General features: G+C 49.0%; 1 protein-coding gene across 5 annotated transcripts in view; it reads right to left on the bottom strand.

Annotated features, from left to right (window-relative positions):
- Window positions 1-10,881, bottom strand: part of SNX19 (sorting nexin 19) — a 48,038-nt gene extending 37,157 nt beyond the window's left edge. Inside the window, exons 1-7 of one of the 5 annotated variants that reach the window (XM_039496479.1) lie at window positions 10,770-10,881; window positions 10,189-10,361; window positions 7,429-8,877; window positions 6,363-6,501; window positions 4,976-5,076; window positions 4,297-4,416; window positions 1,847-1,977 (exon numbers count right to left, since the gene is read on the bottom strand). In XM_039496479.1, the coding sequence (XP_039352413.1) occupies window positions 1,847-1,977; window positions 4,297-4,416; window positions 4,976-5,076; window positions 6,363-6,501; window positions 7,429-8,769 (1,832 nt within the window). In that variant the 5' untranslated portion in view covers window positions 8,770-8,877; window positions 10,189-10,361; window positions 10,770-10,881. Of the gene's footprint in view, window positions 1-1,846; window positions 1,978-4,296; window positions 4,417-4,975; window positions 5,077-6,339; window positions 6,502-7,428; window positions 10,088-10,188; window positions 10,362-10,769 lie in introns of those variants that run through there. The other 4 variants (XM_039496483.1, XM_039496482.1, XM_039496481.1 and 1 more) reach the window with 4 other exon arrangements.
- Between the last annotated feature and the right edge of the window lie 3,195 nt (window positions 10,882-14,076).

The following is a 14,076-nucleotide window of genomic DNA, read 5'->3' as shown; positions in this document are numbered from 1 at the left end:
CAAAATGAGGCTATCAGGCTAGGAAGTAGTAGTGCTGAAAAGGAGTTAGGGATTATGGTGGATCATGAACTGAATATAAGCCAACAAAGTGATGCAGTTGCAAAAACAAGACCAATATAATTTTGGGGTGTGTTGTATGTAAGACACTGGAGGCAATTGTCCCTTTCTACTTAGCACTCCTGAGGCTCCAGCAGGAGTACTGTGCCAAATTGTGGGCACCACAATTTAGGAAAGATGTGGACAAACTGGAAAGAGTCCAGAGAAGAGCAACACAAATTATAAAAGGTTTAGAAAACCTGACCTATGAGGAAAGTTAAAAGAACCGAGCATGCTTAAGTCTTGAGAAAAGAAGACTAAGGGGGGACCTAATAACAGAATTCCAGTGTGTTAACGGCTGTTATAAAAAGGATGGTGATCAATTGTTCTCTGAAGGCAAGACAAGAAGAATGGACTTAATCTGCAGCAAGGGAGATTTAGGTTAGATATTAGGAAAAACTGTCTAACCATAAGGGTAGTTAAACTCTGGAACAGGCTTCCAAGGGAGGTTGTTAGTCTAGGGTTACTTGGTCCTGCCACAGCAGGGGGCTGGATGTGATGACTTCTCGAAGTCCCTTCTAGCCCCAGATTTCTCTGATTAACAATATAATAAATAGAATGGAATTCCCGCCATATAGATCCATGTGCATAGCTCTTTTCTTATCCACTGGCTAACACACACACACACAGGCCCTCCTATACCGGTCAATTTTTCTTTTCTAAAAATAGAGATTTCTATTCAGTGAGCGGTAGCCACTTATACACAAGCATATACAGTAACATAACACATGTTCATAAAACCTTTTGCTATCAATTGCCCTAAGTAGGATTGTGTAACTCAGCTATTAAATGTGCAGACACAGAGAGTTCTGAAGGATCTGGAAGGGCCGTTTGCTTTTTGGATCAATTAAAAAGTCTGTTTATTGCTAAGGAATGTTCTTTCCAGCCAAGATTGCTCCAAATCTGATTTAAAAAAAAAACTGTTCAGAGCAACTTTTTGAAGCAAAACATCCCCCTTTCAGGAAAATACATATGTATACACACACATGCATTCCAGCCACGTTGACCAGCAGCTTCTGTTGACTTTAGCAACAGCAGATAGTAAACACTTATGTAGCAAAGTACATGCAGTATCCTCAGCTTATGCCACAGGGTAAACACTCCAGCATTCACTGGCCATGCCACTGGCCACTGCAAAGAGCTTGCGGAACTTTGGGTAAGGGGAGTAGGGATTAACCCCCAAGTCTGGACCAAATCAAAACTCAAGGATTGAAATTACATTCTTCCTCTCCCAAACTCCCTTGCAGTTTCAGTTGGATTCGGGATTGTGTCCTAAAGTATTGTGGATGGTTGCCACAATTGCTGTTTAAACATCAGCTGCTCTCCACCCCAGAGGAAGCCGCATTTCACTGGTTCTGCTTGTGCATTGGTTTAAAGATTATAATGCAATCCTTCAATAACATAAGCGTGCCCTCCAATGCACTGCACCTCCAACAGCACAAAATACAATGTTTCAGTGCGGACCCCATGGGAAGAGAGCCACCTATCATCAGCCAGCACCAATTCCTGGAATATCTGAATGTTCCCCTGGGGGTCTCCTCCTCACATACTGACCCAAGTTGATCCTGCTTAATTTGTAAAATGTAATGGAGTCACAGCACAAGGTAGGACGGCTGCATATTACTCACCATTTCAAAGCACCCAGCATCAAGTCTGGTATTTGGTGCTGCCTTGAAGCACTAATTATCCTATATTCAGCCCACTGATACTATCAACATGCTGTGCATAACCCGAAAAAGAGAGTCCTTACTTATTAGCCTTCTTCCCATCTGTCTGGGATTTCCCATCCACCTCTGCCTCGCTGAGCTCTTCTGTTGGGCTCTGAGGTTCCGACCTGGGGAACGCCGTCTTCAGAGTGTCCACAATGGCATTGAGCACAATCTGCCAGGGGTGGGAAAAGCAAGGTGGTTAGCTCCTTGTGAAGGAGGAAGATACCATGTTCCAGAAAGAGGTGTCCTCTGGCTTCCAACTCAGCTATCGATCACTACTAAGGAGGAAGAAGAATGTGGCACGGACAGAACATCTGAGTCCAGCCCCCTACCTTCACAGCAGGACCAAGTACCATCCCTGAAAGTTTTTTTTTGTTGCCCCACATCCCTACATGGCCCCCTCAAGCATTGAACTCACAACACTAGGTTTAGCAGGTCAGTGCGCAAACCACTGAGCTATCCCTTGCTATTAGGGGCAAAGGGATAGCCAAGATGCCCAGAGAAATGCACAAGAACTGATGGGCAGCTCAAACCTCCACTTAGCTTCAGTCTCTCCTTCCCGTCTCTGCTCCCATTGCTGACAGGGGCTCCCCTTTAGGCCAGGCCTACACTACAATCGTGGGTGGGTGTTCACAGCTTGTGGAGACAGACTCAACGCTAGGGTTGATCTAGCTAGTTGGAATAACAATAGCAGTGAAGCCGTGGCAAGTATGTACCCAGGGTGCTGGGTGGGCTTGGACAGTCCGTGATGCTGCTAGCAATCATTATTCGAGCTAGCTAAATCAAAGCTAGATCAGGGACGTCTACATGCATTGCAGTCACGCCTCTGCCCGCAGGGTAGACATATCCTGAGAGTCACAGGGCCTCTCTAGGTAACATTTTAGACAGAGGCCTGTTAAACCTTCTGAACCGCACGTATGCTCGTACAGGACACTTCTTAAAGTGCCCCTACTGGAGCTGCCGGGGGTTCAGTGGAGTGACAGGCGCTGAAAGTGATCCATCTGCGGATAGAGCCCTCGCTTGCGGTGTTCAGGGCATGGGAGCAGCCACTGCTCTGGCAAGATTCCATCTGGGAGAGCCACATGCTAGGATTTTAATGCAACAGCAAAAGGAAGAGAGACTGATTTCACTTTGATTTTGTTTATGGGCACCAGGTGCATCACGAGAGGAAGTGTTGGCCAGCATGTCAAGTGTGTTTAAATTAGACTGTAATATCTTCAATGCAGGGACCCTGTCTGAACCATTTTCCCCAAGGGCAGGACAGCCTGGATTGTGTGAACAACACAGGAGACAGAGGAAAATTGAGACTTTGGATAAATCAAGGGAACTTTCAGTGTGACTGTTGCAGAGGGAGGAGGGGCAGGACCCTGTCTGGGGAGATGGCTGTTGCGCTGGGCTGTGTATATTTCAGCACTCTGGAAACTGGAAAAAGGGGAAGCTATAAAAAGCATCACTCTCATTCATTCAGAGCCAAATACACTGCGCATCCAGGCATTCAGCTAAGCCTCAACCCAAGTGGTTTTAACAAGCAGTCAGGCACCCAGGTGCCCAAGCAGACACCGATCTGTAAAGGACAGATTTGAAAGCTTTCTATTGCTCTCATTAAATAAAGTAAAAAAAAAACCTGCCCATTAACAATCAGGGATTGGCCAGCTGATGTAAATATGGAGAACCCATGAGTACCAATCCCTAGTTCTTACTAGACTATGAATCTTTATCTAATTATTAAAATATCTGTGCAGCAAGGTTTTCTAGGAAAAAACACAATGTGTAGGTATCTTACACCCCTCCTATAACCTGAGATCAGGTAACAGGTTACCACTCAGGAGATTTGTTCAGAGAGCTCACAATCCAGGAGGAGATCTGGGGAAGAGTACCCAAAGGTACACCAGGCACATTAGGATCCACAAGGATCCCATAAGAGTTAGTACCTTTCCAAATCACCAACACTTGAGCTCATCAACTGAGCCGGGCACTTGCAAGATGGGGTGGGAAAGGTGGTCATTGAAATGAATGAACCATCCCTCCGTCTCCTCTTCTCTCCCCTTCTGTTACGTACAACGTCCTATGCTTATGATGGGAAGGGTAGCAATTTGGGTCACAGACGCCATTTGCACAAAGCAAGCAAGGGTGGTCTTATGGTTAAAGCCGGGGACTGTGATTCCAGTGACCCAGACTCCGAAGGCAAGTCATTCGATATTTCTATGCCTTGGATTTCCCAGCTGTGACGAGGGGATTATAATACTTCATTTCTCCACTTCTGTGGCCATGTAGATTGTAAGCTCTCTGGGGCAGGGACTGTCTCTAACTAGGGGTATGTACAGCACCTAGCACAGCAGGGTCCCAGAGCTCAGCTGAGGCCTCTAGATGCTAATAAATAACAACAGGCAGACAAAAGCCTAGGAGGAGAAAATATTTTAATGCGTTAGGATGAGAGCGTTCACACAAATGGAGCTCAACACATGGCAGCTATGCAGGGGCATGAAGGTACCTTGTCTATCCTGGAGACCACAAAGGGTTTCTTGACAAACGCGATCCTGGCGTCCGTGTTCAGGGCGAGGAACTCCTGCACCTGCTCACTATTGGCAATCTCGGGAATGCTGCACAGTTGCTGCAAAGGAAAACACAGGGTTGGGTCCTCAGAGACAGATGAGTGCTGATAAAGCCTGTTGTCCATCTCTCCTGGTGATCAGTACCAGATTGTCTTTTATGCTATAGTCTCCAGATGTTCCAAGAGACAGGACGACCACCACTCCCCAGGGAAAATTCTCCCACTCTCCGACAGCGTATTTGTTGAGCTATCCACCCTGAATTTCTTCCCTCCTCCATCAAATGCAAGAGGGCAAAGTCATGCCTTGTATGGATTATTTGGAGTCAGTAGGGGGAAAAGCAGGCCAAGGCTTCTCTTGTTGCCTCTCCCCACACCCCATCAAAAAAAATTAAAAATTAGAGGCCATTTCTGAAAGTTTGACTTGCCCAAGGTCACATATACATGTGGCAAAGCCAGGATAAAAGCCCAGGAAGTCTGGCTCCTAGTCCCCTGCTCTAACCAGCCCATCACTACTCTGCTCTGTTCATTCACACAGATGGATCCTGCACAAACGGATCACAGTCATAAGGAAGAGGCTGCTGAGTCTGTTTAATGATAGGGACCCGAGAGAACATCTCACCTTCAAGAACGATTCCAGGAGACTTTTTCTGGCTTCCACCTTGTCACTGTCCATGTTTCCAAATGGAAGATCAGGAAAAAGTTTCTTTGGACCTTTGACATCTTCAAAGTAAGACACATGCATAAGTAAAAATAAGATGCATCAGTAATGTTAATAAAGGGTTAAATCCTTACTCATGCTGAGGAGTAGCTTACTACACCCATAGGCCAATGGCAGAGTAAGTTAATGCTCTGCATGAACTAGGGTGAAAGGATCTGGCCTCAAATATATACAGAGCTTTCATCCCAAGTCTTTTAAGACACAAGACTCTGCCATGCCAAAGGACTGGAGGTATTGGTTAAGAGATAATAGACAACCCGAGAGAATTTATCATCTGTAAGAAGTTATTATATTACAATGTTTCAACATTATCCAAACAATGGACTTTCCTGTGTACAGGAGATTTCAAAACCCCGACTTTTCATTTCAAAATGAGAATGAAAATAATTCTCAGAACCAGAGGCTCCTATGGTATGGAAATTCTGTTGTCTGACCAGCTCTCCACTGCTTAATCAAGGGCCCCCCATTACGTTAGGAAAGGGACATCCCAACCTGGGCTGCAGCAAGGGCTATGTTAAGATCTTAGGAGGAATCTAGCAGCCAACCCTGCTCTGCACTTTGATGTGCACCAGCTACCAGACATGGACACTCCTCCCTGCCGTACTCTCTTCTAACTAGCTTGGCAGAGGAACAGGAATTGCTTGTGGTTTGAGTCCCCTAGCAGTTAACCCCTGCAGTGATTTGGATTAGGGAAGCCAGGAGCTACACTCAGTTGAGGCATATTTGGTGCTTGTGTTGCATGTTGGTCACCTCCACCACAGGGCTTGCTCCTGGAACCTACAGTGATGCTCCTTGAAGCACCCGCCCATCAGCAATCAGGATGGGGAGACCAGCTCCCATCCATCACTCTGAGAGTCCCGTTCCCGTCCTGGGGGAGCTAGTCCAGGGCTGCTGGCTGACCCACACCTCTCTCTGCTGCTGTGGATCACAGTGCACAGCAGGCAGGGATATCAGGAAGAGGAAGGACTGGGCAATGCTGCAGAGGCTCCTACAGCAGGGAGAATGGTTGATATGCATTGTGGGAGATGGGGGGCAGGATATATCTCATTGTGGCCAGAAGAGGGCACTTGGGAACTCAGATGAAGTTCAGAGAGAGGCAGGGGGAATACTGAGGTCATCCTAGCCTCCTGTTAACCCACCATGTGCTGGCCTATGGATGCTCACCAGACCTTCTTAATGGGGCACCCATTAGATTTAGCCAAGCAGTGCCATGCAGGGGTGGCAAGGAGGGGCAGGGAGGTGGGGAAGGCAGCTAGGGCTTTTACAGGGAGCCAGCTTGAGTGCTGACTTTTAACGAATTTCCGCAGCTCGGGTTTCTCCTCCAGCCTGGTCTGCAGGTTCAGGAACTCGCGATAGCGCCGGTTCACCGTGTGGTAGGCCACTTGCTGGAGGCTGTTGGCGTTCTCACTCTCCAGCGCTGTCTCATACTGGGGAGGAAGAGGGCAGACCATTAGTCAGTCGTTAACTTGCAGAGACCAGACACACCTCAGGGACAAAGATCCCTCCTTGGGCCAGGGGATGGGACCCAGGAATCCCCACTCTCGATCTCTCGCTCTAACCACCAGGCCCACATTACCTCCCGGGGTGGATAACAGTGGAGGATTTATTATTATTATTTTTTTTAATAATTTAAATGGGATTTGATTTTGTTATTTAAAATTAGAATACATTTTTGTTTTTAAAAATAAACCTATTTAAAATGAAATCTGAATTTAATACAAAATATGTTAAGGCCTAAACTTATTATAATCTCTTAAAACATTTGAACAAACAATAAATATGCTGAATCCATGAGCCTCTATCAAAACCTTTGAGTTAAAGGTGCTTTTCTATAAAAAGAAAGAATCAGGGGGAAAACATCTACCTTGTGAGGTGAAGCTTAATAAACATGGCACAATAGTGGTAAATAAGCAATAGATCATTCACCATTTTCTTTCATACTAAAAAAAAATGTACAGTTAATAAACCTCTGAAAATATTAAGCTATACAGTTGCTTAAATAAATATAGCTAGTTATAGTATACTTTCCTAGGTACCAAATCTCATGTGAAGGCTCTATTTAGTTGTAAATCAACATGTTTTTATGATTATCTCAGCCAAGGAGAATACATCTTTCTTTAGAAAAGAACTGAAGTACAAATGGAAAAGTTGATTGAAATTGAGAATTTCAAATCAAGGCTTTCCACTTGGTCATTGAAATCACAGATTTATATCAACCTGACCTGCTATGGGCAAAGCTCCCAGAGGAGAGGGCAATTAGCTTGGCCTAAAACAGCTTGCTGCTCCTCTCTTCTAGAGCATTAGCCTTCCTGCATGCCCACCCTCCAACAAGAACAGAGGAGTGACTGTATCACCTTGACTGTGTAGAGTGTGTAGGGATGGAACCCTGTCCCGCTGTGCTCCCGGGCAGTGATGGTTCCGGTTATCCGCAGGTTCTGGATGATGACTGGGCTGTCAGGGCTACTGAGCGGCTCAAAGCTGAAGGTATGGGAGGAGTAAAGTGGGAGAGGCGGCTGGCTGGGGTCCAGGGGACTCTTCGCTGGGTTCTCCAGAAAGGACGGTCGCCTCGAGAAAGGCTTCTCTGGATCGGCCAGCAGGGCGGCGACAGAGGCCAAGCTTTCTTCCTTCTCCACTGCGGGGTCGATTTGTATGTCAGGGCACTGGCCCAGCGCAGAGGGGAGGACGCTCCTTTCAGAGCTAGAGGCGGTGATCTCCTCCAGATACCCATCCTTGGCAACCACACCGTCCTCTTGGTCCAGGCCGTCCGACCCCTCCAGCACTGCAAAGGAATCCTGGAATGTGTCAGTGAGGAATTCCTCCGTGGACAAGAGCACCACGGAATCAGAGTCCTTGCCGAGATCAGACATAGGGGACTCCAGCTCTGAGTCCTCACACAGGAAGAGGGAACCCAGACTATCTGGCTGGGGGTAGTGCACGGGCGTGCTCCCGGCTTTCCTACCGTCAACGTCAGCACCAGGCTCTCCGCTCATCAGGTCCTTCTCCTGTTCTGCTTCCTGGGGGTTGCATTCCAGGCTGTCCACCACATCGTAACTGGGGAGCTCCGAATGCCTTGGAGATGGTGCCACAACTTTCAGGGGCAAAGTATTCGGCACTGTGGGCTGGCAGGGGGAGGCAGCCAACGGAGGCTCCTCCCCTTTTCCCCTTCTCACCCCTTTGCTGCCCATCTTGGAGAAAATCCCAATTAGCAACAGGTTGATCCAGTCAGGATCAGACATTTTCTTGATCATAGGCAGAAGAACATTGCAGGTGACCAGCTCCACCACTACGAAGCGCCCGGTCCTAGTTTCCAGGTGAGGCTTGGGCACCAGCACCCGGAGCAACAGGTCCACAATGCTCCGGGCATAGTTCACTTCCATGACTGGGCTCTGGACGGCTGGGTGTGGGGCAGAGATCTCGCCGTACGCTCGCCAGAGCTGGTCTGCCAGCTGAGCTGGTACTGCCGGGTCACTTGCAGCCTCCATGCTCTCCCTTGCTTTCATGTAGCTTTGCAGGTGGCAACCACAAAGCAAGAGAATCTTATGGGTCAAGGCTTGCTTGTCCACCAGTGCCATCCTCCTTTTGAGCTCTAGGGCCAGGCCTGTCATAGCCTTCCTCACCTCTTCCTCAAAGCCCTGCTCGCTGCTGACCGTCCGGTACCACGAGGACACAAAGTCCCGGATGATCTTCTGGATCATGTGGTCAATCTCCTCGTCCAGCTCCCTCTCCGCCTCGGGGCTCTGCGGGCAGCTCTCCAGCAGGACGAACCGTTCCAAGTGGAGCCGGCTGCGGGTGCCGATGACGGCCTGGGACCCCAGCCATCCCCCCAACACCGCCAGCAAGCCAGAGAGGAGGCAAAGCAGCCAGACGTTAACCAGCAAGTGCACGACGAATAACCAGGCTAAGAGGGCCCCCAAAACCATCAGCTTCCTGTTCCCTACCAGCTCGCTCAGCCCGCTGCCTCGGCTCGCGCAGGACTCCTGCGTCTTTAGCATCCTCTGGTTTTCCATCGAAAGAACCAGGGAGCTTGGTGCTGGGCTTGCAAGTCTGAAAGGTATTTCCCCAGCCCAGGCAGATCAGCACCTAGTAAATATCACATCCAACCAGCTGGGACACAGGAGAGGCAAAGACAAACTACTCTCTGCTGACTGCCAAACCCCAACACCCAGACAGTCCTGCAAGCGAGGAGCCGCTTTGCCAAGGCACCTTGGCCTCTCTCTTCGTCACAGCCCCAGGTAAGACCAAACCAGCCAGGCCAACCAGTCCCCTTTAAAACCACTGGCTCCTGGAACGACATGAGTTGCTTTAAAAACTACAGCTGCGTGAAAAGCTTCCTGCTTTTCAGATCACAGGGGGAGAGTGACCCTAGTCCCTCCTCCCCCACATCTGCACCCCAACTTTCCCTATAACCCCCCTGCCAAGCCAGTGGGCTCTCAAATCCCGCTGCCACCCAGAGGGCCTTAACTGGGTGCTCGCTGGAATACGTCACGGGTTTGTCTGAGTGCTGCATTGCCAGGCATTGCTGGTGCTTGGCTCCTTTGCTCTCTCCCAGCTCTGCTTGGCATCTGTGGCTGGCTCAGCAGCTGCTCCCCTGCCAGCTGCTGGCCCCTCTCCTGCCAAGAAATGGACCTGGGGCTGGTGGCTCAGGGCTGTTGTCTGAGAGCGGCCGGATGTGCCTCTGCCAAGGAGATACCAGCAAAAGGGGAAAGGGAAAGGCCCAGAGCAGCACAGAGAGGCTTTTCTCAGTGCCACCTAGTGAAAGGGAAGCGGCAGCACAGAAAATACTGCTGCAATTCAAAACACGGTCTCTGCTCATGCAGCACATCCTGGGGACCTGAGGTGGCTTTTACTAGCAAGTAATAATCAACAGTGTAACATCTGGGGCAGCCAAAGGAAAGACACGAGCCCACGTGGTGTAAAAATCCCACAAACACTAAAGTAGCTAGAGCAGGATCTGCCCTCCCAGCCAGAGCTGGCCACACACCTCCCAAGCACCCCTTGTTTCAATTCCCATTCCCCTACCGGATCTCTCTCAAACCAAGCCCACCTGCAACCCAGAAACCCATTCCAGTGTTTTCAATTTACAGCCTAAAATGCATTAGTGAATTACACCTCACCTCACTGCTGGCAGATGGGGAAACTGAGGCACAGTGAAATGACTTCCCATAGAGAGTCGGTAATAGAACTCAGGTGTTCCCTGGCCCACAGTCCCTTAGTCTAAACATGAGATTGCTCTCTTTCTGATTTTATACCATCATGGAGGAGGCTGGTGCTCATGAGAACTTGCATCCTGGATCAACAAGGCAGGAACGAGATATTAGAAATGCAGTGTTACAAAAGCATCCGGCTATAATTACCTAACCACGTAACTATCATGGCTGACCCAGGTAATTACAGTGAAACCTGGCTGACATGGAGATGAGTGAATGGGATTTCCCAATTCGGACATTCCCCAGCTTTAGGAAAGCTCATAACTGGAAACAGGTCTGGTCTCTGTGATCCGCTTGAACCAGAGCATCAGATCCAAACACCGCTGAGCTTTGGGAAATTCAGATTTGGATCCAGGTGAGGGCCAAACTTTACAGTGTGATCCCAACTCTAGTATTAAACAACCAAGCTTCATTAGCAGTTACCATTTTTAGGTATCACTTGTTAAGTGCTCAAAGACTGAGAAAATACACAAATAGACCATCTCTACCTTGCAGCCCTTGCCTCTCACTTGATCTTGTGGTTAAAGATACTGGACTATGACTCAGGAGATCTACCTGTCTTAGGGCCTGACTTCACATGGAGTTATTCCTGATTTGCTCCATGTGTGGACACTCTTACTCCAGAATAAGAGTGCAGTGTTCCTGTTTAGCTTAATCCTCTCCACTTATTCTGGCATAAAAGATCCACACATGGAGTTAATCAGGAACAACTTGATGTGCAGTTAGGTTCTTACATAGCCTTAGGTACTTATATCGCCTCCATTCCTGTGGCACAGAGAGACTAAGGGTCAGATCCTTAAAAGTATTTAGGTGCTTAATTCCTATTTCTATTGTACCTGGCATTTAGGAGCCTAAGTATCTTTGAGGCTCTGGGCCTAGGTGACTTTCCCAAGGTCACACAGGAAGTCTGTAGCAGAGCAGGGAATGAAACCAAGATCTCCTGAGTCTAGATTAGCACTCTAACCACTACCTCATACTTCCTCTGGGGTCAGTGCCTCCCTCTCGATGTGTCTACACTGCAGCTGGAAGCAAGCCTCCCAGCCTGGGGTGGGCACACTTGTGCTAGCAGGGCTCCAGATAGCTAACAGCAGTGTGGCTGTTCCTGCTTCGGCTCTCAAGTTTGAGGGGTTAGGCCTTTAATAAAGCAGGTCCTAGAGCAGGGTTGTAGCTTTCCCCAGCAAGTGTAAGGAGTGCTAGGCTGCAGGGGTTCTCAACCTTTTTCTTTCTGAGCCCCCACAACAGGCTATAAAAATTCCACAGCCCACTTGTGCCACAAAAGCTGTTTTTTCTGCATATAAAAGCCAGGGCCAGCATTAGGGGGTAGCAAGCAGGGCAATTGCCAGGGGCCCCACTCTACAGGGGGGCTTTGTGAAGGTAAGTTGCTCAGGCTGCAGCTTCAGCCCCAGGCAGTGGGGCTTTGGCTTTCTGGCCTGGGTCTCAGCCAGTCTAATGCTAGCCCTGCTTGGTGGCTCCCCTGAAACCTGCTCATGGCCCCCAGGCCCCTGGTTGAGAACCACTGCCATACAGCATATTCCCTGCAGTACACAGAGCCCCACAGCTTTGCACCCCCTCCCCACTTTGGAGAGGAACAAGGGAGTCCTAGATACAAGTTGCCATAGCAGGGCAAAAAACTTGATTCTCCTCTGCCTTGCACAGCTGTAAGCAATAAGCCAGGCTGCACAGCAGGCCTGATGAGTTCATCAGAGGCCAGTTAGCTCAGGCATGGCTCTAGCATGCTGCAGACAGGCACCAGCAGCCACAACTGGCCAGTGGGAAGCCTGACTGGATCCCTGGTCTGCTGGGGGTTTCTGTGCATGAGGAGAATGGTGGAGCTCCACAGCTGAGAGCAGAACACAGGGCCTCAGGACAGCAGTGCAGAGTGTGAGCGATTAGCAAAGGTGCCTTGAGTGAGCTTAGTTATTGTGAGGGTGAATAAGGGGTGAGAGAGAGATCATGTCATATCCTCATTTATTCAGTGCTCAGGATGGGTTGTCCACACCAGCAGACTAAAACCCACCACTGTGATGGCAGCTAGACACAGATAGGCAGCCGGAGTGGAGCATGGAACAGTGTGAAGTGCTTATGCTGTGCCAAGCTTGCGGCAGCCTGCCCCAGTGAGTTTCCTGAGTAAGCCCAAGTAGAATATGCTATGTGATATAATGTGGAACCCCACTTGTCTTAGCCCCCACCTGTGCTTTCTGAGGGGGCATCAAACTGAAAACAAAGGTCAGAAAACATGACAGATCAAAAAGGCAACTGTATCCCCCAGAGGATGGCCAAATCCCCCTTCGGGCCCTGTGGTCTCTGATAAGACATCTCCAGGGACAGCCACCTCCCACAGAGTGGGGGAAACCATAAGGGACTTTTGCTGCTCAGGGAAATGAAAGGACTTTCCATGGGATTTTTTTTTTAAATTGGTTTCTTCAGAATAAATCTCTCCTGAGGTTCCCAGATCCCCACCTCAGAAGAGCATGCTCTTAAATGAGCTGCTGAGACTCTCACTCAAAGCAAGAACTTCCAGCAAGGGCAGGTGTGTCCAACGGGATTCATGGGGAGCAGAAGGAAACAAGGAGAGGTCATTCCCTCGGTGACAAGGTAATGTGGGCTTTTAAAGGGACACTGACAGAAGTGTGCATTCCTGTGTGGTGCTCAGTGCCATGGGTCCCACACAGCCCTGTCTAGATTCTGTTAGGTCGCACGGGAGGATCAATCTGTGTAACACAGTGTAACCTACTGTGATCCACAGAGCTGTTGCTCCTGACTAGTGGAGTTAGCAGAGATCAGTGCTGGGCTCAGACCCTGCTTCGGTCTGTGACTGGGGGTCGGATTTGTCCACACAACAAAGTCCTTACCTAGAGACTTCCAGTCATGCAGCCTGTTGCTCTGAGGCTTAGAAGCCAGAGTAGTGAGGGAGGCTTGGGGGTCAGGCTGCAGGCCCAACTAAAAGAATTAAATTTACTAACCCCATGTTATTTGCTCTGTGTCAAGTCTTCTTCTAAATGACAGCTGAGCGACACAAGGGCTGCTGATCACATGGCAGAATGACAGGCAAGGCCATCGCAGTATTCTCTGTGGGCCTTTGTTTTACATGAATTGCAGTAGTGACATGCAAGCATTAAATGCTCCCTCCCCTAGGAGCACTACACAAAAGAGATCTTTGTATTACTAACCTTTCTTATGCTAAGCAGCCTCGGAGAAACTAGTGTGAGAGTAGACACTGCCTCAACCTGGGGGTGACTCCAATTTATGCTAGCTGGTTATCTCCTCCCCCCGCCTTGGGAGCATTCACCTCTTGAGAATTGCTGGAGCACAGTGTGTTTTGTCCATATTTCCTCCCCAGCTCACCCTGATGTGACCCCTAAACCATACCCTGCCGCGGGTGGCATGTGGAAGCCATGAGGCTCTGCACCCACTGAGGTGCTGCAGCAGGGAAGATGCTCGAGTTTCCTTCCCTTTGGGCCAGGGGATCTGACCCACTACAGTTTGTATGCTAGACAGAGCCCTAGAGCCAGAGTCTGATCTGAGCTGCACAGGTGTAAAGCTGATGTAACTCCATTGACATGAACTGAGTTACTCCAGAGTTAAATGGTTGTGTGTGAGAGAGATCTGGCTCATCGCTCTGTAACATGATCATTTTGCATGGCTGCAAAACGATCTCTTAATATGGTTGTCAGGCCTGAAGAGCCTATGAGAACTGAATAGAAACTGCCAGAGGAGTGACTGTGAAGCAGGGGGTGACATGGGGAGGAAAACTAAACCCAGTGAGCAGCAGAACTTCAGGTTACAAGATGTGGT

Source organism: Mauremys reevesii, linkage group 12 (genome assembly GCF_016161935.1).
Source record: "Mauremys reevesii isolate NIE-2019 linkage group 12, ASM1616193v1, whole genome shotgun sequence".
In the NCBI taxonomy this organism is placed as follows: Eukaryota; Metazoa; Chordata; order Testudines; family Geoemydidae; genus Mauremys; species Mauremys reevesii.
The sequence above is the reverse complement of the archived record's forward strand: the minus strand, read 5'-3'. Positions and strand labels throughout refer to the sequence as shown.